Below are 26030 nucleotides of genomic sequence, written 5' to 3' on the forward strand. Positions count from 1 at the left end.
TCTATGCAGGCTTGGCTGTCTTGGACTCACATAGTAGACCGGCTGGCCTCGAACTTAGATATCCACCTGCCTCTGCCCCCCTGAGTGTTAGAATTACAGGTGTGTGCCAGTGCACCTGGCTCTATGTCAAAGCTCTTAATGATCAAAACACTTTACGGTTCTGAAAGACTCACAGAACTCTAGAATACCATTTCAAGGTATTTGATCTTGGGTTTTTGAAGTAGCTGCTTGTTCTCATGAGTTTCTGCATGTTTTGTTAAAGGAAGCAGAGGGAAACAGTATTGATAACATGCTTAATCCCGTTATCTTTTATAAGGGGTCTTACATTAATTTGTTTGTGGTGTCTCAATTAATACACAAAGAAGATTGGAACGGAAAAGAATATATAGCACTATTGTGCTTTCCTTATGTTTTCTTAGGAAGATGAAGAGACTTGGTTGCATTTTTGTCCTGTGAGTGTAGAGCTTCTTAACTTTCCTCCACACTACAGAAGCACATTTCTAACACAGAACTCGTGTTGGTGTAGAGCTAGGCAAGAGTTGAGCTGAACGCTGTTCCTAATGTGTTCAGTGTAATTGGATTTTTAAACACTCATGTGACATCTTTAATGAAGAGATAAAGACAATTTTCTATGGATGGTGCTTTGAATTACAGCATCTTATTATTTACATTTATTATCATTTATATAGAGTAAGAGACTACCTCTTACAAATCTCATAAAAAATAAGATTGGAATATTTTTTGTTATTTTAAGCAGGGTTTCACCATGTCTGTCCTGGAACTCATATATAGACCAGGCTGGTCTCACACTTAGAAATCCACCTGACTCTGCTGAGTGCTGTTCCTTGCCGGACACTTTTAACTCAGTATCCACTGGAAGTTTTCTTGCAAAAGTGTTAGGGTAAAAGATTATTAATAACTATTTAAATGTTTAAGTGTTTCTGAAATCAAACTGTTTAGTCACTATGTCACCTAATCAGTGGTATCCAGAATAATTTAAAATTTGAAGTTTCTTAATGTAAAGAGATCACAGTCCCCAGCAGTCCTGTCAGATAATTTACCTTTTCATTAATAAACTAAGGTAAATCTGAAATGAATTGAAGGCAAAATCATTGTGGAAAAGTTTGCTTCACATTAGAATTGTACAAAAATGTTGACCATTTGTCAAGAAAGCTAGGTTTTGATACCAGCTCGGCTACTGTTAAGAAAGTTAATCTCCAACAGTTTGCTTCAGGGCTCAGGGTTCCAGCAGGAAGCAAAGTACAAGGGAACTCTTCAAGGGTTTACTTGTGAAAGGTAGTACTCCATTGCCAGCATGGAGAGAAATGCTAGGTGGTTAAGGGTGCTGTGTTTGAAGACGTAAATTTGGCAGAAATAGCAAAATTAGTATGTAAATACCATTGCTCATATTAAAAATATCACATGAATTCTTTTTGGATTAAATGATCTTCAGTCACACATGCGCCCTGAAACAAGTATTTCTGGTAATACTGTTTGAAATAGCTTAACAGCCAGCCCAAGGGACAGAAAGGGGAGAAAAGGAAGTGACTAAAACCAGGTCCTGAGTTTACCACAGTGGAGGTCAGTGGGCCAAGAATCGGTACTGACCTATTGTTTCAACAGCAATTTAACTTTATTATCCTTTCTAACACTGTGAAAATGTGTGTTCAAACTCTAAGAATGGATATGATGAGCTCTCTGGTCTTCTTAACGGAAAGTTCTTAGTGTTCTTGGTAAAGCTTATTAGCTTTTATTGCATTTCTTGTGTTAAATTGATGTTTGCTAGAAAGTTTGTTAATTTTGACTTAGTTTTTTTTTTTTTTTCTTTGGCAGGAATATCTTACCAAATTAGGCAATACAGAATGTCATCCAGATCAGTTTTTGGAAAGAAGATCAAACTTGGATAAACTACTGATTATTATTCAAAATGAAGACATTGCAGGTTTTATTCACAAGGTAGATTAAGTCCAGTTCACTACTTTGTTTTCTAAAACTACCCCCATTGTTAAGTCTTATTCTGAGAACAAAGATTTTGTTTTTAAATTAAAGATAAAACCTGGCTGGAGATGTCTCAAAGCTTAAGAGCATGGGGTGTTCTTCCAAAGGTCCTGAGTTCAATTCCCAGCAACATGGTGGCTCATAACCATCTGAAATGAGATCTGGTGCCCTCTTCTGGCATGCAAGTGTACATGCAGGCAGAACACTATATACATAATAAATAAATCTTAAAAAAATAGATAAAACCTAAGTACCAGTCCAGGAGCCAACGTGAGAGGACTGTATATTTGCAAAACTTTTAAGTTGGCTGTGTGTTAGGAATCTTCCCTGTCATTCAGATTAGTTAAGATGTGCTGGATACGTAAATATTGAGAGGAGGGGTGTTCTGCTATCTCTTCATACTGTTACCTATCTTTGAGTGTTCAGACAACTTGGACATTTGAATGTCCTTTTTTGCCATGAGTCCCCATTCACGTTGGAGTTGGAGGTATACTCTCGTGATCTTTGGAGCCGCCTCAAATAGACCTTTCTTACTGTTATTATTGCACCACAGGCTGTCTTCCCGCCCCATCTTTTTGAGATGGTCCAACTCTGTAGCCTAGGCTGGCCTCCTAATTTTCCTTTTATAGCTAAAGTGGCAGGATGACAGATACATACCTGGCTCCTACTTTTGAATTCTGTTTACAGGCTAGAGATAATTAGCATTTTATCCATGTTGTATATTCAGCATAATGTAAACTTTTCTCTTACTGTTATAGTCGTAAATGTTGGTTTATAATATTGGGAAGTAATACTTAAAATATTGTGTGAACCTCCAGTATTGAACCATACTGTATTTTTTAAACTTTATTCTTAGGTAGTTCTATACTTAAATACTTATTAGTTTATTTATCCATCTATTTCTGGTTTTGTTTGGTATTTAACAGGTACCCGGCTTGGTGACTTTAAAGAAGCTCCCATGTGTTAGTTTTGCTGGTGTTGATAGCCTGGATGATGTTAAAAATCATACATACAATGAGTTATTTGTATCTGGTGGCTTTATTGTGTCTGATGAATCAATTCTAAATCCAGAGGTTGTCACAATTGGTAAGAATGGGTTGTTTAGCATGTGATTCCTGGGGTATGGTTGCCCTAGGTTTTCATGGAAGATTAAAACTAAGGGATTAAAAATATATTATCTACTTATTGTTCTACTTATGGTATATTTCTATATTTTCCTGAGCTTTTGCCACCTCAAATTTTTTCTCTTCAGTTTTTATATATAAATGCTTTTATGTAAGTCTGGTCTGTACTGTACTGCAATACTTGGATTCTTCTGGTGGTGGTATTGTTACTGGGTTGTTTGTAGGTATTATATTAGAGTTTTAAGGATAAAAGGAGTTCTCTTTCCTCTCAGAGTACGATGAATATATGATACGTGGCATAGACTGTTTAATACTGATTTTAAAAACTGAATTTCATTGTCTCTAAACAGAGAGCCTTAAAATTTTTTTGACATTCCTTGAAGAACTTAGTACTCCAGAAGGGAAATGGCAATGGAAAATCCACTGTAAATTCCAGAAGAAACTAAAGGAACTGGGCAGGTAAGAAAATATTGAATAATTGTTGATTTTTAACATTGAATTAACAACTTTTTTCCTTTTTCTGGATTTATGGATTATAAAATTTTCACATAATCAACAGACAATAAATGGATGTAGGTACTGAATTATTCCATTCTCCTTAAGGAAGAAGTGGTATTCTTACTGACAATTTGGTGAAATTATTATAGTATATATAGTTAGAATTGCTTGTGGATCTGCATAATCACAAGGATCAGAAATTTTTCTTCTTTTGTTTGTTTGTTTGTTTTTTTTTTTCAAGACAGGGTTTCCCTGTGTAGCCTTGGTTGACCTGGATTCGCTTTGTAGACTATGCTGGCCTCGAAGTCACAGCAGTCTGCCTGCTTCTGCCTCCCAGAGTGCTGGGATTACAGGCATGTGCTACCATGCCTGGCTTCTACTTTTGTGGTGCTAGATTGGAAACACACTGTGAGCTACATTTCAAGCCTATATATATATATATATATATATATATATATATATATATATATATATATATATATATTCATTGACTCCTTGATAATATTATACACATGTACAATGTATTTTGGTTATATCCATTCTTCAACCAGTTTTTCCCAGTCCCTCCCCCTTTACCACATCCAGGATCATGTCCTCTATTTATCATTGGAGCATAGGCGTCCTATCAAAGCCAACACTCAAGTGAAGAAAATTGATATTTCCTACCAGACCCCCTATCAGCTGCCAGTATTTCCTTAGCTAGGGATGGAGCCTCATAAGCATCTTTCCCACCCACACTGGATATTTGAATGGCTTAATTTTGTGTAAGTTTTGGGTAGGCAGCCCTAGTTGTTGTACATTCTTGAGTCCAACAGCCCAAAAGACAGTTTTTCCAACAGCATTCCACATCATCTGGCTCTTAGGATATTTCTGCTCCCTATTTTATATAGGTCTCCAAGCCTTGGGGAGAAGAGAAGGATCGTGATATAGATGACATCTATTTATTTATTTATTTATTTTTAAAGATTTATTTATTTTATTATGTATACAACGTTCTGCCTGCATGTACACCTGAAAGCCAGAAGAGGGCACCAGATCACATTATAGATGGTTGTGAGCCATCATGTGGTTGCTTGGAATTGAACTCGGAGCCTCTGGAGGAGCAAGCAGTGTTCTTAACCGCTGAGCCATCTCTCCAGCCCTATATGACATACTTAAAGCCATTAAAAAACAACAACAACAACAACAACAAAAAAAACTGATCTGTATCTGCCATCTAAATCAGACCATTCCCAATTCAGTACTTTAACTTACCAAATAGTCGAGTTTAATTAGAATCTCAGCCTGACAAGATAAAAACTGCTGACTTATATATGTTTGAGTGATTTCTAATATGTTTGGAAATTGCTTCCTTGGAGTACTAGTTACTTAGAAATCTGTACAAACAGTATGGTAAGTTTGACATGCTGTATCTTGTTAGTAGGGTGTCTTTATAACGTAATTAACTACATTAGAGGATTTTTCTCAGCTAGACTTTCCTAAATGTAAGGCATAGAATATTATTTTTGTATGTGGAGTATGTAACCTCTGCATGCAGAGGCCAATGCAAGATGTTCTCACCTTCTGTACCTTAACTGACTGGTTTTGCCAGGGGATTCTCAGGAACTGCCAGTCTTAGTCCCCCATGCTGTGACTGTAGAAACATCCAGCTGTGTGGGTGTTGGGGATGTAAATCAGGTCCTCATTTTGGCAGAGCAAGCGCTCTTTCTCACTAAGCTATTTTTCAGTTCCTCATTTCTATTTGTAAATTAATTCCCCCCCCCCAAGATGGACCTTTTGCTGTGTAACGCCAGCCAGTCTGCTATCTACTTTGTAGGAACATCAAATTCATAGGCAATTTCTCTGCCTCTGCCTCTGCCTCCAAGGTGCTGGGATTACAGGTGTACATCACCAAAACTGGTTTTATGTAACAGGTCTTTTCATTGCCGTTAACACCTATTGACATTCTTTGACTGTCTTCAGAAAATTCAGGGTTAAATAATTTCATTGTTCAGCTATGTGCAGTAGTTATACCTTTTTTTCATACAGTCTTACTGTATAATTCAGAATGGCTCCAAAATCTTCCATACTCAGCCCTTGAATGCTGACAAAAAAAAAAAAAAAGAGTATAACACAACACCTAGTTAAGACTGTACTTTTTAGACTTAATTCATCTTGACTTCACATATATAATGTAGAACATATCACTGAAACCCAAAGGTATATTTTTCCTAGGCTTAGTAATGTGACCCTCATCTTTCTTTAACTACAGCTAATAGACTCTACCAGATTTTATCTTGAATTATTACAAATAGCCTAAATGCTCTATGTTGTGTTAGGAAGAGTTATACTCTTTTTGTCCATGAGACAGTGTAGCCTAGGCTATCTACCTCCTGAAGTCCTGTAATTATAGACCTATGGCACTGCACCCAACCTTTTTATTCTTTTATGCCCTTAATTTAAAATTAATAAAATTAAGAATGATTTATTTAGTGAATAAAATTACTTATTCAGATGTTAGTGTAACTGAATTACAGGACACTCCTCCTCAAAAAGCTAGCTTATCTGAATCACAATTCCCATTTTCCCTCCTAACCAGCATTCTTATATCAAACAGGAAGCTTAACAGCTTGTAATGGTTACTAGTTTCCTCAGCGGAGTTCTTTTAATTAACTGAAGTGTAAATTTCTATACTGAATTTCAAAATACCAGTGTTCAAATACTGAACTCTGCTTAATCTCACAGAATGAACACTAAAGCTCTGAGTCTGCTGACTCTTTTGAATGTCTATCAGAAGAAACATCTGGTTGAGATTTTGTCTTATCACAGTTGTGATTCACAAAGTCGAAATGCTCCAGAAATGGACTGCCTTATCAGGCTTCAGGCTCAGAACATACAGCAGCGACACGTAGTCTTTCTAACAGGTACGAGCATGCTAGGGTGGGTGTTACATCACAATTCTGACTATGTGGTGGAAAAGATTTTGTTGGGAGCAGGTATAAGTTTATGTACATTTTCTTTTTTTTAACTTAGAGAAGAATATCAAGATGGTTTCCAGTTATACAGATAATGGAATTGTAGTTGCAACTGCTGAAGACTTTATGCAAAACTTTAAAAGTCTTGTGGGCTATCACAACTCAGTCACAGAAGAAAATCTTCCGCTGCTTGGTGCTAATGAGAATCTTGAGTCACAGTCAGGTAACTTTTTAGTAGTTTTCATTTTCTTTAGGTGAGGCAGAATGAGGAATGGTTTTGTTTATCCAATAATGAAATGTTTATTTGAAACCATTTACCTCAGTGTCAACAACAGACTTTGTTGTACAAGATCTGCTCATTTATTATACCCTAGTCAGTTTAAGTTGTTCGTTCTATATAGGATATATATTCGCTCGTTTGTACTGTGGACAGCACATATTTAGATGACTTTTCCCTCTGAGGTATATTAAACTTTATTGCCTGCTGTTTGCTGTCCGTTTTTCTTAAGAAATCCAAATAGAGGGTTTGTTGGGCTGTGAAAGGTCTTTAAGTAATATATGCTAGTTTAATTTCAAGGTAGTGACAATATCTTACCTTTAGTCTTCTGTGAGATGGCCTCTGCTTGGTTCCAGACTTTAAAATAAAAGCTATTCTTAAATTATTTTTGGTGAAAAGCAGAGGTGACAGTATTAAGTAGCACTAATCAGTTTAGTAAAGTCAATGCAGCTACATGTCAGAAGTTTTATTTTATATTTGTCTTATGAAATACTGAATTACCGTATAACTTTAGATGCTGTTTTGACATTAACCCCTTTGGAGCTGGGAGTTGGGATTTCCCAACATTAAACGTGAACACATTTCGCAGAAGCTTTTAGCATCGGATTATCTGGACACTCACACCTAGTGTGAGTGTTGTGACTAAGTGAACTTGTGGCAGAAGACCAAGCTTTAAGGGATTGTGGACTTTGCAGATCCTGACGCACTATATTGTGTGAGTGGTGTATAATTGTAAAAACTAAACAAATTGTATATTTCAATAGAGGAGGGCTTTTTGTTTTTTAAATGTAGCTCTTTTAGAAAACGATGAAAAGGATGAAGAGGATATGTCTCTGGATTCAGGGGATGATATCTCACATATAGAAGTATTCAGCAGTTTTCATTCAGAAATATTGGCGAGAGAGACCAAAGGATCAAGTGGAACAGATCAAAAAAAGAATATTCAAATTGAATTGCAGTCATCTCTTGACATGCAAAACAGTTTATTAGAAGATAAGACTTACCAAATTGATTGTGAAGAGAAAGCTCCTATTGATAGAATATGCGCTGAAGGAGAAAACAGCAGTTCAGCACAACAAGATTCGTATAGCAACTTTCAGGCTTCCCAAAATCAATCAGAAATGTCCCATAAATGTAGTCATTTTAATGTTCTCACTCATCAGACGTTTCTGGGAACACCATATGCCCTTTCACCAACTCAGTCTCAAGAAAATGAAAATTACTTTTTATCTGCTTACAAAAACTTGGAGAGAGAGAAATCTCCACTAAGTTAAGGATGTGTTCAAAGAGAAATTACAGTAACTCAAAAAAATAGGTTATTGTGGACTTTTTTTCAGTTTCTTAAAAGTGAATTGATGATTTATAAACAAGTTTCTTGGCCTTTCTGAAATGGTTTTTTTTTTTTCCTTTCCCATGTAAATCATGATGGCCTGTAACATTTGAAGCATCTGAGAATTGAAATAAATATATTTTTTGGACATATTGTAATCAGATTATCTCATGTTGGCACCTGTCAGTTTCACATTTGTTACCTGTACTTGGGCTTCAAATTAAAGTGTGTTTTATATGTAAATTTTGATGTTTTTAAAAGAACAGTAAATAGTAATGACTTTAATGTCAGATGATAATTAATTTTGCTGAAATGTCAACTATTTATTTTGATTAAAGCTTTTATATAGTGTTTTTACGTATGTATATGCCAGCAGTGTAAATATTTATAAGATTTTGGCTCAGTACCTCAAGCTATATCTAACAGTGCAAGTAGCATTTTCTTAATCTTTAGGCTTAGCTATGGAAAAATTTATTTCACTTAAATTTTGGTCAACCTTTTGAAATCTTTGATAAATACTGTTTTGTATGATCCTTTAGTGTTTTGTTTTGTTTTGTTTTTTTATAAAATTGGCATCTGTTTTCAATGGTATTGGAGAACTTGGAGCAGATCGTTGAGGTGGTCTTAATTAGAACTAGTTAGGCACTTTAATACTATACTAAATCTTCATATAAAGTATATGGTGGAGATAGATCTTAACCTCTCATAACTCATATCTCTTGCCTATTACTAATGCTAACTTCAACATTGTGAAAACTGACATCTCCATTTTAATATGATGAAAATAAAATTTGTAGGAAAGGTAAACCAGAATTCTAAAATGAATTTGTGTTGTTTCAGTAAGAGTATTTCAGTGTGTTAATAGTACTTCTCATGCCCTAAAACAACTTCACAGAACAAATGAGCAACATAGTTAAGTCTAAAGGAACACTGTTAACAGGTCAGGAGTCTCCAGATCTGCTATGGTAAGTAGAACATACTTTGACCTCCTAATATGCCAGAGACCAGTTGTTTTTTGTTTTGTTTTTTTTAACTATAAGCTGTTTTATTGTATTTTTTAAAAATACACCATTTTACTACATAACGTAAAGTTGTTCATTGGGTGCTTGAAAATGCAGCTGCGTGGTGAGCATATTTAAAACGAAGAACTAAAATTATCTTCTTGGTTTGCAGTTAAGGGTATGAGATTCGTTTCCAACTCCTTTTGTTTCTGGAGAAGACCCTGCAATCACATTGATATTTTAGTGAAGGTATACATAGCCAACCTAAATATTTTTTCTATTTTATATTTCTCTTAATCTATGATAGAGAAAAATTATTGAGCTCAGGATAAAACTGTTATTGGACATAGCTCAAGTTTCAACTTTTTAAGTAATTCTTGTAGTAAACCTTCTCATTTGGGTATTGTCTAGAGTAATTTCTACTATAAAACCAGAGATAATTTCTTTTATTTTACCACTCTCAAGTGCTCTTAACATCATGAGAAGACACAGTGAGAGTCTTAACATTCCCAGTGTTTATCTTTGCTCTGCTGAAATTGTGTAAGGGTTATGGTGAAATGAAATGTGAACACCACATTCCTTTTTCTTGCTCCTTTGTGTCAGTTACCCAGGCTGAGTCATGAGCTCAAGCCAGCTTGTAAGTAGATGTAGCACTTAAAGGGCACAATTTAAATGGTCTGAGCAGGGGTGGTTTTCCAGCTTTAGGAAGGGTGATAAAGAATAAGGAACACACAAGCCAAATTTACCCCAAATACAGTGTAATAGGCCCCTGCCAGGTTTCAGCACATTACCAGGTCTTATTTTTGCCTGTGTAAAAGGTAGTTAAAAAAGCTTATGCAAAAATCACAGGAATGTGTGTTAGGAGGGAAGTGTGGTAAACAGTTACATGTATAATTTCATTCTTTGAACAGATCTGTTCTGTTCTGAACTTTAAAAACAACCAGGGACCATTCATGGAGATAACCTAGAATCCCCGCACAGATGTAGCCCATGGTAGTTCAGTGTCCCAAGTGGGTCTGGGTTCCATAGTAATGGAGACAGGGACTGTCTCTGACATGAACTGATTGGCCTACTTTTTGACCACCTCCCCCTGAGAGGGGAGCAGCCTTACCAGGCCACAGAGAAAGACAATGCAGCCACTCCTGATGAGACCTGACAGACTAGGATCAGAAGGAAGGGGAGGAGGACCTCCCCTATCAGTGGACTGGAGGAGGGGCATTGATGAAAAAGGGGGAGGGAAGGGTGAGATTGGGAGGGAGGGAGCTACAGGTGGGATACAAAGTGAATAAACTGTAATTTAATAAAAATAAAAAATTATAAGAAAATTAAAGAATGGACCATATTGGTTAAAATTTATTAAAGCGTAATTGTTTCCTTTGTTCATTTTAGCACTTTATTGTGTTTTGATGTTTAAATGTACATATTTTTAAATAAAAGTTGTCTTACTATCGGAACTGTCTCAGGACTTTAATTCTCAGTACTACTTTATATAGCCTAGACTGGGATCCTGTTTCCCAAAATGTTGAGATGATACATGTGAAAAATGGTAGTATGAGAGCAAACTTTTGATTTCTGTCCAAGGTTAATATATGGGAATTGAAAAAAACATTGTAAACTGGGATGCAAACATTGCCACTATACAAAGAGAACAAACATTTAAACAGTTACCTGTCTTAGTTCTGAAAGTCCCTTAAGGATAGCTTGCTGTCGATCCCTGTTTTTCACCAATTTAGGATTAAGAAGTGGGTCCCTGATTTGGTCAGAGTCAAACAGCTCTTGTTCTTGGTCAGAATCTGAAGGACAGATAAGTTTTTTACAATAGTCAAGTAAATTACTAGTAGTTAGCTATAGTGTATTAAAGCATAGATAACACCAAAGCAAATTTAGGGTTGGGAGTTCAATTTTGTTTGTTTGAAAGTTATGGAGTACTGCTGCCTATGGAGGCCAAAGGCCTTGAATCCAGAGTAGATGCTGGGAATCAAATTCCGAAAGAGCAATAGGCATCTCTCTAGCCCTTCACCTTGAACTTACTTACCATGAGATTTTTGGTATTGGATGTCCTGGGTTGAAGGCCTAGACAAGGGTGCATCTGGATCAAGGTAATAAATCTCATTTGTTCGAACGTAGGGAATAAAATGAGATGGCTCAGACACCTCATCTGATAATTTGGTATGACCATCTCCTAAAGTCTCTTTTTCATAGTCACTGTTTTTTAGTTGTAAATGTAAAGTCTGAGTTTGCTCAGTTCGACTTTTTACTGCTGGTGATAGCGGAAACCTAGTAAACAAACAAACAAATTTTAATAAGAAATTTTACGTTTAAAACTGGAGTCATAGATGGTTCTGAAGCCACCATGTGGGTGCTGGGAACTGAACCCAGGTCCTCTGGAAGAAAAACCAGTGCTCTTAGCTGCTGAGCTACCTCTCTGGTCCCTGGAAACTGTGTGTTTTAAATACATCTAATCATATTACAGTTCACTCAAGATGTGCCTGGTCTACCTTAAGGAATACTATAAATAGCAGTTTGAGGTCTATAACTTTTTATAAACCAGGACAATAGAATGGTTTATTTTAAGTTCTACTAAAGGAGATACACACAGACATACATACTTCAGTGTGGGTGTGGTGGGGGTGTTAAAAAGATTCTAAGAGTTGTCAATGTTGGGTGGTTCAACCTTTTCTCTTTAAATGATTTACCATAAAGTACTGCCTGTGCTATCTGAACTATAATTACTATTATAGATCGAGTGTAAGACGTCTAAAACCAGGTGGTTTATGCACAAAGATAAAGAATAAAAAAAATATTTTTTTTTTTTTTTTTAGTTAGTTTGTTTGTTTTTTAACTGTTTTTGCCAATGCATTTCCCTGTCTGATTTATCCAGCTGAATTCAGCCTATTCCAGTATTGACAGACATGGAAAAGCCAAACCAGTTTAGGTGCAGCCCAGCTTAAAAAAACACTATAGTAAAGCCATACCTCTATTACTTCCTTAATCTGTATATGGATCTGTCACCTGGATTTTGAATGGGTATTTTGTATCCTACAAAAGCAATGCTGTGCAGCTAAGGAAGTAATACACATACCTTTCTTTACTAACTGAAGGAGTTTTCAGAGGTTCTTCTACCTAAAAGATGGATATAGTACAAGCAAAACTGGAGTAAGTAGCATTTTCACACATTCCCAAATCCTTCTAAAACATGACTTGTGTGTGTGTGTGCATGCATATGAACAGTGTGTGCGCGACTTATAGGAGTTGCTTCTGTTTCTAGAAACAGGTCTCATACGTGGGTCATTTGCTCTGTGGTGGGCATGTTCACTAGCTAAGCCATCTCAGCTTCTCAGACACGCTCAAATAATCTTTCTACATGGACAATATGTGAGCTTTATTGTAATAAAATGGTATTCCAGTTAACTCACAAAAACTATATAGAATTACTTTAAGGAAGGGTAAGGAAGGGACTAAAAAACTCTTGACCAGCCCAAAACTATTGCAGTGAACTAAGTTAGGATGATCATTCTGGAGCTTTGGTTAGGGTTTTTTGTTTTGTTGTTGCATTGTTTTTGAGACAAGGTCTCTAGAACTTCCTGTGTAGACCTGGCTGGCTTCAAACTCCCTAGCTGCCTCCTGAGTGCTGGGATTAAAGATATGCCACCACACCTAGCTCTGTTTGGGGTTTTACATTTTTTTTACCACATTGTTATTTGTCAGTGACAAATCTTTCAGGATTTTTTTTTTTTTTTTTGGCCTACGTTTTATCATTCCATCACCTATTTCTTGATCAAGAAAATTCTAAATTTTTATACTAAAATATTTGAGTGCTGATATAACGTAGGACCCTCATAAGTGGAAGCCTGATGTTTTGTTTTCCCTTTCTGAGTTGGTTACCCTAATACACTTTCCAAATCCATCAATTTCCATACAAATTTGATGATTTCATTTGCTTTTTTTTTGTTTTTTGTTTTTGTTTTGTTTGTTTGCTCAAATCAAGGTAGATTTCAATTTTCTTTACATATATATGTATGCTATTTTCATATGCATTTGAGTATAGAAACCATCTACATAAAGTTTTTTGGCTTTTGGGGCTACACAGTCTGATGCAGCTACTCAGCTCAGGTGCTATATATATAGCACAGTCAGTTCATTTAACATGCATGGCTGTCTTCCTCTGATGCGTGACATAATTTTCTATAGCATACTTTAGATGAACCTTGGCCTTCTGAAAACATGGATTTTGGGTAACTACTTTGAATTCAGAAACATGTAGCATACTCAGCAATGAAAAAAAACCCTTACCTTTCTGATTAGATGCAACCTGGTCTCTGACTCAGTTTCTCGACGAGATGAAGCAGGAACTTCTGGTGAAGTGCCTCTATTTTGGGAGAGGTTCTCAGGATTGTTTCTCTCTACTAAGTGAAGCAGTTCCATCTGCCTTCTTACCTTTTTTTCTTCTTTCTCCTTCTGGAGATGTACAGGGTACTTGGCTGATGCAGGAACATACCTTTTGAGAGGCTTATTTATATTCCAAGCAGGCTTGTTAGAACATTTCTTCATGAGTTTTGTTTGTTTCTCTGTTCTTCTAGACTTATTATTTTGTTCATTATACCAGCTGTTTTCTTTGTCTAAATTAGTGCCTTTATCCATACTTAGTTCTTGCTCGTCTTGTTTAATGCTAATCTGGCCACTTAATTCTGCAGAAATCTCAGGAGAAGAAAAGTTTCTAATGCCCCTTTCTGTTACCGATCCACAGTGTGGTAGAGCATCGTTGAAAATTCCTAAATTTATGTCATCTAAATAAAAATTCCAAATGATTAATTTTAAAAACATAAGATAAAAATAAATGAACGTTTCTAATTACTTTTCTCAGATACTTAGTGATTTACTATTTATTTGGGGTAGTGGGGCATGCCACATTGTGCATGACGGAGTCAAAGGACATTTTTGGAAAGTTGGTTCCTTCTGTCATGTGGGCTCCAAGGATGGAACTCAGACCTCGGCCTTGGTGGCAATCATTTTTACCTTCTATGCCATTCCTCCTTCCCTAAGAACTTAACCCTCAAAAATGAAACTATACCCATTAAAGAAGCGCTAATTACCCCTTTAAAAGAGGCTCGTAACCACTACTCTGCTTTGATGTTCTATACAGTGACCATCCCAAGGAGCCCATATAAACAGCCCTGTGCTACACACCTGTCATCCCAGCAGTGAGGAAGCAGAGGCAAGAGGACTGGAACAAGTTCAGCGTCAGCCTTGTCTGCCAAGTTACGGGACGCAAGTTCCAGGCCAGCCCAGACACCATATCAAAAAAGAAATAATTTTAAAAGTGATAGACTGGCTTACTCAACTAGCATAAAGTTCTCAGTTTATAACCATGTTAGGTACACATCAGAATTTCCTTACGCTAATTCCACAATTAGGTATGCCTAATTTTGTTCATCTGAATAGCCACTTAAGTTGGAAGCAACCTAAGTAATGCTGCAATGAACCCGTATTTCAGGAAGACCTAGGTTTTTGTTCTAATTATTTAGGTTTGGATGGAATTTTATTAAATTTTTTTTTGAGCAATTGCTATACTGTTTTCTATAGCAGGTACATTTTAGGTTACCACTAACAAGGCATTTCACAGTGGGGAGAGTGGTGCACGCCTGTAATCCCAGCACTTGGGGAGGCAGAGGCAGGCAGATCTCTGTGGGTTCGAAGCCAGCCTGGTCTACAAAGTGAGTCCAGGACAGCCAAGGCTACACAGAGACCCTGTTTAAAAAAATGTGTGTGTGTTGTGTGTGTGTGTGTGTGTATATATATATATATATATATATATATATATATATATATGCACGACTGGCAGAAAATAGTGATGTGCTTTTTTTTGTTTATTTATGATTTATACAGTATTCTACCTGCATATGAGCCAGCAGGCCAGAAGAGGGCACCAGATTTCATTATAGATGTTTATGACCCACCAAGTGGTTGCTGGGAATTGAACTCAGAACAACCAGTGTTCTTAACCTCTGATGCATTTATGGCTGTTCCAGCCAGGAGAGGGCTCTTGAGCCTCAGGACATTAAAAAAAAAAAAAAAAAAAATATATATATATATATATATATATATGTATATATATTTGAGAGAAATATCTTAGATGATTCTTTGTTTTTTGTTTTTGTTTTTTCCCTTTTTTGGAATAGGGTTTCTCTGTGTAGCCTTGGCTGTCCTGGACTTGCTTTGTTGACCAGGCTGGCCTCCACTCACAGATCCACCTGCCTCTACCTCCCTGAGTGCTGGGATTACAGGCCTGTGCTACCATGCCAGGCTATTTTGGAAGATTGTTGTTGTTTTCCTTTTTTTTTTTTCTCTTGGAAGATTCTTAAGGGACCCTTCCCAGCAATACAAAAAATAATGCTGTAGGAGACTGACCAGCAGACCCGCTGTCTGCAAGCTGTGCAGAGCTCCAGGTAAGTGGACACCAGTTTTCAGGGTGGGTTTTTTGTTGTTGTTGATGCAACTGCTTTTGAGTTATCCCTGATCCTCAACAGTGATCCCTAACCCGCATCCCTGTTAGTAAACCCAATAAGATTGGCACCAATGGAATATTAGTTTAATTGTTCCTCTGGTCTCTTGGGCTTCCTTTGTGGGGTGAGATATGTTGCATCTCCCCAGAAAAGTCTATCGTAAAACCATGTTAGGTGGATATTCTGAGTTTGAACCTATCCATCTCCAGAGTGGCTTGGGCAATGTGATCTCTTGGCTTAGTATTAGAAGTTACTATAGGATTATAAGGAGCCATAAATACATCCTTACAGGAAAGGGCACCGATACCTAGTTTTAAATGGAAAAAGATAAAGTGACCTCACAGAACTGAGAAAACAAAGCAGGGTTTCCTGGGATGAAAAGTTAAAAGATTCTAGGGAGCTTGCCTCAAAAATCTCCAAACCCAGGGGCCAAAGAACTGGCTCTGCAGTTATGAGTAGTACTGCCCTTCAAGTCAGGTTCCCAGCGCCTCCCACCTAGAACTCCAGCTCAAGGAAATTTGGCACCCTCTTCTGGTCTCCACTACATTCATTTACACAAGCCCACCCACCCTAGACATATACACCAAGTTAAAAATAAAATTCTTTAAAAAAGGGCTCAGAAGTATCCTATGCGGAAATTGCTTTGTTTAAGATTTAAAACCATCACATGAAGATGTGCAATATCAGTCCCTGGGATAATGCAGATCAGAATCCAAGTGTTGGCAAGGACATGGAAAGATCAAAACACCTCTACACTACTGATTAGATGGGTGCTGTAGATGACTGTTCAGCAGCCCCCCAAAATGCTTAATGCATCTATCACATAACTCAGAAATTCTAATTCCTGTCTCTTAAAAGAATGGAAAATTTCTAACTTCACAGTGGCACTATTTACAATAGTACTAAGTCAAGAAACCAAAATGTCATAGACTTATAGGTGAAATCCAGTATAACTCACAGTGTACTCTAAGGAATAAATGGAATTTTATTACAACATCTACAACATGGATAAACCCATGTATATCATGCTGAAAATCAGGGTAAGCCAGACATAACCACTTAAAACATAATTCCAGTTACATGAAAAGTATACAACAGGCAAATATTCTAAGAGAAAATGAACTGGAGAATGAGAAGAATTTGTGAATTACTCGTTGAGTACTATGGTCAGTTCCAATGTACATACACTAAAACTGGAATGAGATTATCATGGCCTTGTCAAGGATGGCATACAAATTGGTTAAATGTTCCATATTTTTAAAAAGCATCTTCCATAGGAAATAAATTTGGATAACTGAAAAGGTTTTAAAATTGTTATGGTAACTGCACAAGTATGAGTGTTAAAGAACACAAAACAGAGCTGGGCATGGTGAGGCATGCCTTTATTAGTGGAATTTAGAAGACAGAGGCAGGGGAATTTCTGAGAGTTCCAGGCCAGCCTGGTCTACAGAGTGAGTTTCCTATGCACTAAAATAGTGTCCCTTAAATGGGTAAGATTTGGAATGGACATTTAGCTCAGTGGTACAGTGCTTTCCTAGAATGTGTAAGGCCTTCATTCCCTGAACTACGAAAGAAAAGATGGGGAAGGACTTAAATTTTTATGTCATGTGAGTTATATCTCAAAATAAATCCAAAACTAAAAAGCAAAAGATCCCTTTATTTTGTTAAAAACCTCAAATTTCTGAGCTAGAGACAAAGCTCAGTTGGGTAAAACACTTGCTTAGCATATACTACATCTTGGGTTCAGTTCCTAGTACCACATAAAAGGGGCATGGTGCTACATGGCTTTTATCCCAGTGTTCATCAGGTGGAGGCAGAAGATTAGTTCTTGGTCACCCTTGACTTCAAGAGACCTTGTCACAAATGCAAAATAAAAACCCCTCAGATGTCCTAATTTTAAATGTGAAACAGAACTTAATGAAACACTTTAGATGAATACCTGTCTGCACGCCAGTGTCCTTCTTGGGAGAGGCTGTGGAAGTGGCAGCTGCACTTGTTTCGTCAGCAGCCTCCTCAGTGTCGCTTCTTGAACTGGAAATGTTAGTGGATGCCTTATAATCCACATGTGCTGCGTCAAACGGCAATGAGAAACAGACCTTAAAATGTCATGTCAGAGTACCAATGTGGCGGCTAGGGACAGCTGAGTGACAGTGTTTGCCTAGCATACAAGGCCTTGGGTTTGAGCCCTTGCACCTTAAGTACAGCTGAAGTCTTTGACTTAATCACCACAAACTGTAGCAAAATTTAGAAAGGCTAGACTTTATTGTGTAGCCTAAACTTATTACTAAAAGTTACCTGTATTCTTAGCACTTACTGAATTTAAAAATCTAAGAATGAATATTAAAGCACATATTTTTACCTATGTCAGGATACTGTGAAATTTTCTGTGAAAAAGATATTCAAAGTGTAAATGTTTTCAGGACAGCTTTTTTAAATAAAGATGGCTTAGGTGAAAAGTTAAGTTTCTTTAAAAATATTTAGTTCTGATTAGTCACTTACCACCAAGATTTTTAATCAGCCTGGATGCATCATGTCCTTTCTGAGTCAGTTCTCGGATCCTCTGCTCCTGTTTTAGTCTCTGTGCCAACTCCTGAGCTCGCTGCATTGTGTGGAATAGCTCATTTGTCTTCAGAGTCATGATTTCCTATCAAGATTAACATGCACAGCAAAACAATTACCAAGTGCACGCACTGAAGTGACTTCCCATTCAGCATTTCATATCAGATGCTGGTCTAGATATTAGTTGGAGAACAGTCAACAGGGCAAAGTTCTTGTCTTTTAAGAGAATAAAATTCTAAAACACTTTTAATTTTTTTGGTCTTGCTTTGAGACAGGGTCTCACTGTGTAGACTAGGCTGCCCTTGAACTCCCAAATGCTGGATTACAGGTGTGCATCAGCACCATGTCCAGCTGCATCAGCCTACTTACTGAAACTGGACTGCAGATCATATGTCCCCTTTCCACATCCAACTTCTGAAGGGTACCAAGTGAAAACTGGCAAGGAAATGCAGACTTTGTATTTTTAAAACTGACAACTGAATTATCACTGGATGATCTTCTCAGACACAGCTCCTGGACTACTCTACCTTCTTTGTCTGAATCAGTAATGGAGAGTTCTGCTAGACAGCAAGACATCAACTCTTTGAAAAGGCTATTACTGAGCCCAAAGGAAGCCTCTAACACTTCTGATGATGGAATTTCATCAGCAATTCCAACCAATCATTACTCTTTTTCGTATCAAGAATCATTATTACTTTAGATTTATTTAGGAGGGTGAGGAGGAGGTAATGGTTGTATCACAGTGTGTATGTGAAGGTCAGAAGTCAACTTTTACAGTCCTCTCCTGGAACATGGGATCCAGGCACTGGTGGCCAAAAGCCCTTACCTGCTGAGCCAAACTGCAGGCCCAATACTTACAATTATTTGTAGGTTATCTGTACCTTCTATCCAGATCACAGTGAAGCATTGGTGCTGCATTCACCTTGACCACCTCCCATTAACAGGCCAAGCACACAGTATCTAAGATCTGGACCATGTGAAGATTATGACCTTGGCAAACCTAATGTCTCCAAATGTAGCTACACAATTCAGATTGCAGACAGACCTCAGCCTCTTCATTACTTCCACTATCAATACCTACTTCTTTCTGTTTCTGCTTAAGAATGTCCTCTTCATACTGCCTCTGCATCTCTTCCCGTTCCCGTGCTAAGCGCCGCTCCTCTTCCTGCTCTTCTTTCTTTCTTTGTTCTTCTTCGAGCCGCTTCTTCCTGCGGTTCTCTTCTACCTGAGCCATGATTGCTTTCTAGTCATCAATAATTACAAGTTACGGTCACAAATAGAACCTCATGCATCATTACTTTTGATGATGAGAATATAATTTATCAGTTATACACACAGCAAGGTTGGGGGAGAACTGTGCTTCCTTAGCATGCGTATTGCAAAAATAATCAGCTAAAGAAATAACCTCAGTACTCAGAATGCTGACTGATAAATGGGAGATGCTCTCAGCTTTCACTGAGTTTGAGAAAAAAAAAATTAAGTTGCCCAGATCACTCACACAAAATGTTTACAAAGAATTTCTGGGCACAGTGCTGCATGCTGAATGCCTGCCTGTGTTGAATACAGCTACTTGCCAAATACCTGTCTGTGGCTCCTGCTACTCAGAAGACTTTTAGGTAAGAAAATGTTTGAGCCACATCTGAGCAACATGGTGAGAGTTCATTTTTACACATGAACACATAACCCACACAGACATTTTTCAGAGGAGAACCACCAAAAAGTTACTCAGACATTAAGTCCCTCTAATGTCAGCCTGAAAGAAGTTTTAATCTCAGCCTTATATTACTACTAGATTGCTTAGTCAGAAGTCTACTTTGATTTTTTTTTTAATGTGTTTTCTTTCAAAGACCTGAAAAGAACTCTGAGGAACTAGCCAGCACTTAATGATAGTACAATGACAGTACCACACACTCATGTAAAGTCTCCACCAGAAGGCAGGCAGCATGGTAATAACACTGTTTGGTCCTCAGCCCAGACTTAACTCTAATCTGATGGCAGCTGTGTTAGGAGACTGGATTTACAGCAGGATATAACTGGACTCAAGGTAAAAATTTTTATCAGAATTTCTAGCTGGGTGTGGTGATATATGCCTATAATTCTGGGATCTGGGAGGTGGAGACAAAGCTCAAAAATTTGACACCAGCTTTGGCTACATAGTAAGTTCAAAACCAGCCTAAAATACATTAAAGCTTATCTCAGGAAAAAAAAAATTAATTTTCATTTACTTAGGTATATGTTGGCCACCACCATGACTTACTAAGAAAAAGAATGTTTTACAATATGAGGCATACTATGGAAACAACAATTTTACAGTGTAATACCTGATGTTCTAATTGTTTCTGTCGGCGTCTTTCCCGTTCCTCAATCTGTGCTGGGTCCAAGAGTGCAGTCATAGAACGGAGAAAGCTGTAATGATATATACATTTGTTACTCAAAACTCCCAAAAGGTTAACCAGTTTTCTGCTGGATCTACACCTGCTAATCATTTCTATTTCAAAGAAAAATGCCAAACTGAACCTAACTGGACATAGTGACAGTCCTATTCAAACATACTTTCTTAAAGGAATCAACACTAAAAAATACTTACTTTGTTTTCTGACCATGTGACACAGCCATATCCATGACAGCTTTGGCTCTTTGTTCTTCTTCTGAAGGCTCCACCTGGATTCTAGGTGGAGGTGTATATACACTGTTGAGATCAGCCAGTTCCTGAGTGTCAGGAGACACACAAAACGACTCCAAGTGTTGGTGTGTTAACTGAGAGGATAGTCGAGACTGAGAACCAGGATGACTCTTTAATGAATCGAAATGCATTGCCCATCTGTCATCTTCCTCGCCCTAACAGTGACAAATAGGAAATGCTTAGAACTTTTTCAACTATTCCCATACAAAATTATAAACGACAAACACAGTCTAAAAAGTCACCATTGATGCGCTGCAAGCTGCTCAGTGGCTAAGTGCAGTGGTTGTTCTTTTAGGAAGAGACCTGGGATCAGTTCCTAGCACCCACATGGCAGCAGGCAACTGCCGGTTAGTTTAGTTCCAGGAATCCCACGCCCTCTTCTAGCCTTGGGCACTGCACACATGTGGTGCAGATGAATGTGCTTAAAAAAAAAATCCATTAGTATATGCATCATAAAGACTAACAAAATTGTATTTTTTTGTTCCTGTGTAATGAGATAACTTTGTAATTTTTAGATGCATTTCTAAAGTTTTAAAAAGCTATGTAAAACCAAACTAAATACATTCAGTGAAAATTTTCATAAGGATAAATGTATAATTTACCAAATAAATTTAGAATGTTTAAGTTTATGTGAGTAAAGACTTAGAATTTTATTTCCTTTAATGCTATAAACTTCCTGAGATAACTCTGAATATAACATTTTTTTTCCTCTGTTTTCCTTTGCTGGTCATCTTCTACTTGTTTACTCAATTCTGCACTCCATCTTCTCTGCTGCTCCTGTTTGATGCCTCTGCAAGAGGACTCCAGCAGCCCTGATTCCTGAACAAGTCAGTAACCAACTGAAGTCAGGCCTCTACAGTGTCAAGCTTACCAAATTACTCAGACAGCTCTAACCTACGAAGGCATCTATCCCTAGGAAAAGCAGTGCTGTTGAGGAAAGAATCTGACCTTACTACTAAGCAGACAATCTGACCCTCAGAATTGTGTTATATATACTGGTGGAGGGTGTAGGACACAGTACACAGAAATAAAATGTTTAATTGATTCTTCACTTAACGTGGTCTATATAAATACAATTTTGGGAAAGAATACACTGTTGACTGCATAGATCTTCCAAGAATAAAAACAGCGAAACAAGTAAACACCCAACTTCACAGGTACTTGCTCACCAATGTTCATAATAGCTGAGAAATGGTCTTTGACTGATGGAGAATGAAATGTGGTACACAGACACAAATGAAATACTATTCAGCTGTAAAAAAAGGAAAGGAAAGGAAAGAAAGAGGAAAATAAGGAAAGGAAAGGAAAGAGGGAAGAAAAGAAGGAAGGAAAAGGAACAGAGCAGAACCTTGAATCATAAAATGTACAGGTAAATGGATGGACTAGAAAATACTATACTGTGAGGTAACCCGGACACAGAAAGAGAAATGCTGACTGTTCTCTCTCATCTGTGGTTCCTAGCTCCAAATATTTAGGTATAGATATATAACTTAGAGCAGTAATTCTCAACCTGTGAGTTCTGACACCTACAGGAGTTACATGTCAAATATCTTGCATATCAGATATTTATGTTATGGTTCACAATAGTAGCAACAAAATAGTTTCATGGTTGGGGTCATCACAAGAGGAACTACATTAAAGGCTCACAGAATTAGAAAGGTTGAGAACCAATGACCTAGAGAAACTAGGAAAGTAAACAGGACTGTGGGGGTGGGGTGAGGAATACTCTATGGAGAGGAATGGCAAGTAATAAGGGAAAATGAGGTTGGGAACCTCAACTGGGGAGGAAGGAGGAGGAAACATAATATGGATGCTTAAATGTGATAGGGATTTATTACTTAATAATGAATATTATGTTATTTTATATTTACTTAAAATTACATCTAAGCATATGTACATACAAATGTATATCGTTTAAATGAAGTTATACAGTTGAGGTCATAGAACCCCCAACAAGAAGAACCTTAGATTATCTAATAAAACTACTAGTACCAAGAATGAGAACCTCCTTTCAAGGTGCAGGTGAGTAGAGTTCAAGCCATCTCTCAAAACAACATAGGGTATTTCTACTTGGTTGCATCCCAGAAGTTAAAGGTAAGTCCATATTGCTGAAGACACCACACCCTTGGAGGATTTAAACTGGAACTGATCCGAAAGCATAATATATAAGGTGCTAAAGAGGAAGCAACCAATAGTCCTACTTAGCTGTGATGCCCCAACAATGACCAGCACAGCAAAATATTCCTAAAGGTACAATAATGGCACTTTTATCTTGGTGGTAACCAACAACTGTATAATTGGACTTATGGTCCACTTAACAGGAAGAAATCATGCTTGTTACTGTAAACCTAGTCAACTACATATGGCTAATGAGATCATGGATGTTAGAGAATCTACAACTACCACTTTACTAAACCAATACGTAGTTCCTAATTGTATTCTAAATACTTACGCTTATACCCACAGGTAAGTGTAGAACTCACCTCATCAAATCTCATCAAAGTAGCAGCAGCAGTGGAAAATCATTACAGAAAGACACAATTTGTCAAAGGTCGAAGTGATAAATCTACAATACAACACCCACATCTGTGGCTCAGGGAACATCACAGAAGAGGAGGTGGAAAGATAAGAGCCAGAGGAGTAGGAAAAAAAAAAAGTATGTTGTGTGCCTTCCAGCTATGACAGGGAAGCTATACCCATGAAATCTCAACATTGCTGCCTAAAGAAGACAAAAACAGTTGACATCCCAACCAAGAGGGCAAATGTCTAGGCTCCACCCATAGGTGAAAACTTATAAGCCAAAGGGGTAAAATTAGCCTTCCCCAGGAATGAGACCCCCAGTTATTTAATACCAAGTGGTTAGTCCTAGAAACATGTACATGCAGGTAACAGTAAACTGACTCAGCAGATTGTATTTATATTTTTGTTTATATATGTGTGTAACAACAATACACACACACACACACATATATAAATATGTATATACGTGTGTAAAAACAATGGTTGAAGAGAAAGCTGTGAACTTGCTAAGGGGCAATACAGGAGAGGGGAATTATGTAATTATATTTACGTTTTTACTTTCAATTTAAAATTACATAAAGCCTCTGAAACCAAATGACTCAAAAGTTTAGCATACAGTTCAAAGTCTTAGTTTTACAAACATGCTTGCTTACCATACTAGGAGTTATAGCTACTCAGAATCTCTCGCCAAATTAAAAATATATATCCTAGATATAAGTCTTCCATCCAGATAGATAATTTAAGAGCACTTTTTTTTTTTTTTAAATCAAGTCATCACTTGTTTCTTCTGTGTGGGGGAGGCAGGGAGCAGAGGTCACGCAGAACTGTTGCTTACTTCTTGGGAGCCATCCAGCTTACTTTCGTACACAGGCTTTCTCACTAGGACCTAAGGCAAGCTGAGCTGATGACCAGCAAGACCAGTAAGCCCAGGGATCTGCATGTCTCCTCTTCCCCAGTAGTGGACTGCACCACCACTCATGGCCTCCTAACTGTGCTATCTTCCCAGCCTCATCATTTTGCTTTGTAGATCATCTTTTTAATGCTGTTAGGGACTTTTTAAATATTAATATTAATCTGGCCTTTTGCTATTGTTGTTTTGAGACAGGGCTTCTCTGTGTAGCCCTGGCTGTCCTGGAACTAGCTCTGTAGAGCAGGCTGGCTCAAACTTATATTCACCTGCCTCTGCCTCCCGAGTGCTGGGATTAAAGGCATGTGGTGCCATCACACAGCTTGACCCAACTTTTTTATTAAGCTTATGAGTATCAATAGCCTGTGAATATTAAGAGTAGCTTATATTCCTTGGATAAACCCAACTCTCCAAATTATTCTTTATAAGTTTTCTAATTTTCTATTTAAGTTTTAATATAAAAATATTTTGTTAGTCTTGGTTATCAGGCTCACTACTCTAAACATCACACCGAAAACCTTCCTATTTTAAGTACATCTTGGCTTGGAGTTTACTTTGCTGGGTTCCCTTCAATCCCTTCTTCATGGTTTGCCATAAGGGCTTACTACATGGCAGCCAAGGCTAGCCTCAAACTTATGATTCCCTGACCTAGGCTTCCTGAGTACGGACATCCAAATTCTCTAATATGCTAGCATAAGGTTTTAAGATTTTTATTATTTTTGTTTGTTTTTATGTGCATTGGTGTTTTGCTGCATGTATGTCTGGGTGAGTGTGTCACCCACTCACCCAGTTACACACATACACAGTTGTGAGTTACACAGTTGTGAACTGCCATGTGAGTTCTGAAATTGAACCTGGGTCCTCTGGAAAAGCATTCAGTGCTCTTAACCACGAAGCTATCTCTCCAGCCCTGATTTTTACTATTTTAAATTACATGTATTAAATGCAGCTACATGCATGGGTGAAGGTTCCCAGAGTCCAAAACAGAATGTCAGGTGCCCTGGAGCTCGGGTTACAGGCATTCATGAAATACATGGATGCTGGGAACTGAACTCAGTCCTCTATAAGAACAGCCTGCACTCTTAACCACTGAGCTCTCTTCAGCAGCAGTTGTTCCAGATGGCCTCTTATGTTTTTTTTTAAAGTGTTCATAAACTGTTCCTTTAAAATTCATGCTAGTCTTTTGAGGAGCTTACATGTTGTACTAGACAGCATTATGTCAACTTCTTGACACAAGCTAGAGTCATCAGAAAGGAGGAAACCTCAATTAAGGAAATGCCTCCATAAGATCCAGCTGTAGGGCATTTTCTTAGTTAAGTGATTGATGTAGGAGGGCCCAACTCATTATGGGTGGTGCCAACCCTGAGCTGGTGGTCCTGGGTGCTATAAGAAAGCAGGCTGAGCAAGCCAGTTAACAGCACTCCTCCATTGCCTCTGCTTCAGCTCCTTGCCTCCAGGTTCCTGCCCTGCTTGAGGTCCTGTTCCAACTTCCTTCAATGAATAGCAGTGTGTAAATATAAGAAGAATACAGGCTGGAGAGATGGCTCAGGGGTTAAGAACACTGGCTGTTCTTCCAAAGGACCTGAGTTCAATTCCCAGCAACCACATGGTGGCTCATAACTCTCTATAGTGAGATCTGATGCCTTCTTCTGGTGTGCAGGTACACATGCAGGCAG

The 26030-nt window shown here is 37.7% G+C and overlaps 2 protein-coding genes across 7 annotated transcripts in view; one reads left to right on the forward strand and one right to left on the reverse strand.

Annotated features, from left to right (window-relative positions):
• The window catches only part of Tasor (transcription activation suppressor), a 60317-nt gene extending 49681 nt beyond the window's left edge, over positions 1–10636 (forward strand). The window contains exons 19-24 of one of the 2 annotated variants that reach the window (XM_021662413.2): positions 1834–1956; positions 2925–3084; positions 3473–3581; positions 6345–6523; positions 6633–6797; positions 7644–10636. In XM_021662413.2, coding sequence (XP_021518088.1) covers positions 1834–1956; positions 2925–3084; positions 3473–3581; positions 6345–6523; positions 6633–6797; positions 7644–8125 — 1218 coding nt within the window. In that variant the 3' untranslated portion in view covers positions 8126–10636. Of the gene's footprint in view, positions 1–1833; positions 1957–2924; positions 3085–3472; positions 3582–6344; positions 6524–6632; positions 6798–7365 lie in introns of both variants that reach the window. The other variant, XM_021662414.2, reaches the window with a different exon arrangement.
• Positions 9190–26030, reverse strand: part of Ccdc66 (coiled-coil domain containing 66) — a 33046-nt gene continuing 16205 nt past the window's right edge. For 4 of the 5 annotated variants that reach the window (XM_021662416.2, XM_060390767.1, XM_060390768.1 and 1 more), the window contains 10 exons: positions 20832–21082; positions 20566–20650; positions 19326–19487; positions 18185–18329; positions 17625–17753; positions 13476–13969; positions 12265–12305; positions 11218–11459; positions 10851–10975; positions 9190–9403 (listed from right to left, as the gene is read on the reverse strand). In XM_021662416.2, coding sequence (XP_021518091.1) covers positions 9317–9403; positions 10851–10975; positions 11218–11459; positions 12265–12305; positions 13476–13969; positions 17625–17753; positions 18185–18329; positions 19326–19487; positions 20566–20650; positions 20832–21082 — 1761 coding nt within the window. In that variant the 3' untranslated portion in view covers positions 9190–9316. The remainder of the gene's footprint in view (positions 9404–10850; positions 10976–11217; positions 11460–12264; positions 12306–13475; positions 13970–17624; positions 17754–18184; positions 18330–19325; positions 19488–20565; positions 20651–20831; positions 21083–26030) is intronic. The other variant, XM_060390766.1, reaches the window with a different exon arrangement.

The sequence above is a fragment of the Meriones unguiculatus genome, chromosome 9 (genome assembly GCF_030254825.1).
Source record: "Meriones unguiculatus strain TT.TT164.6M chromosome 9, Bangor_MerUng_6.1, whole genome shotgun sequence".
NCBI lineage: Eukaryota > Metazoa > Chordata > Mammalia > Rodentia > Muridae > Meriones > Meriones unguiculatus.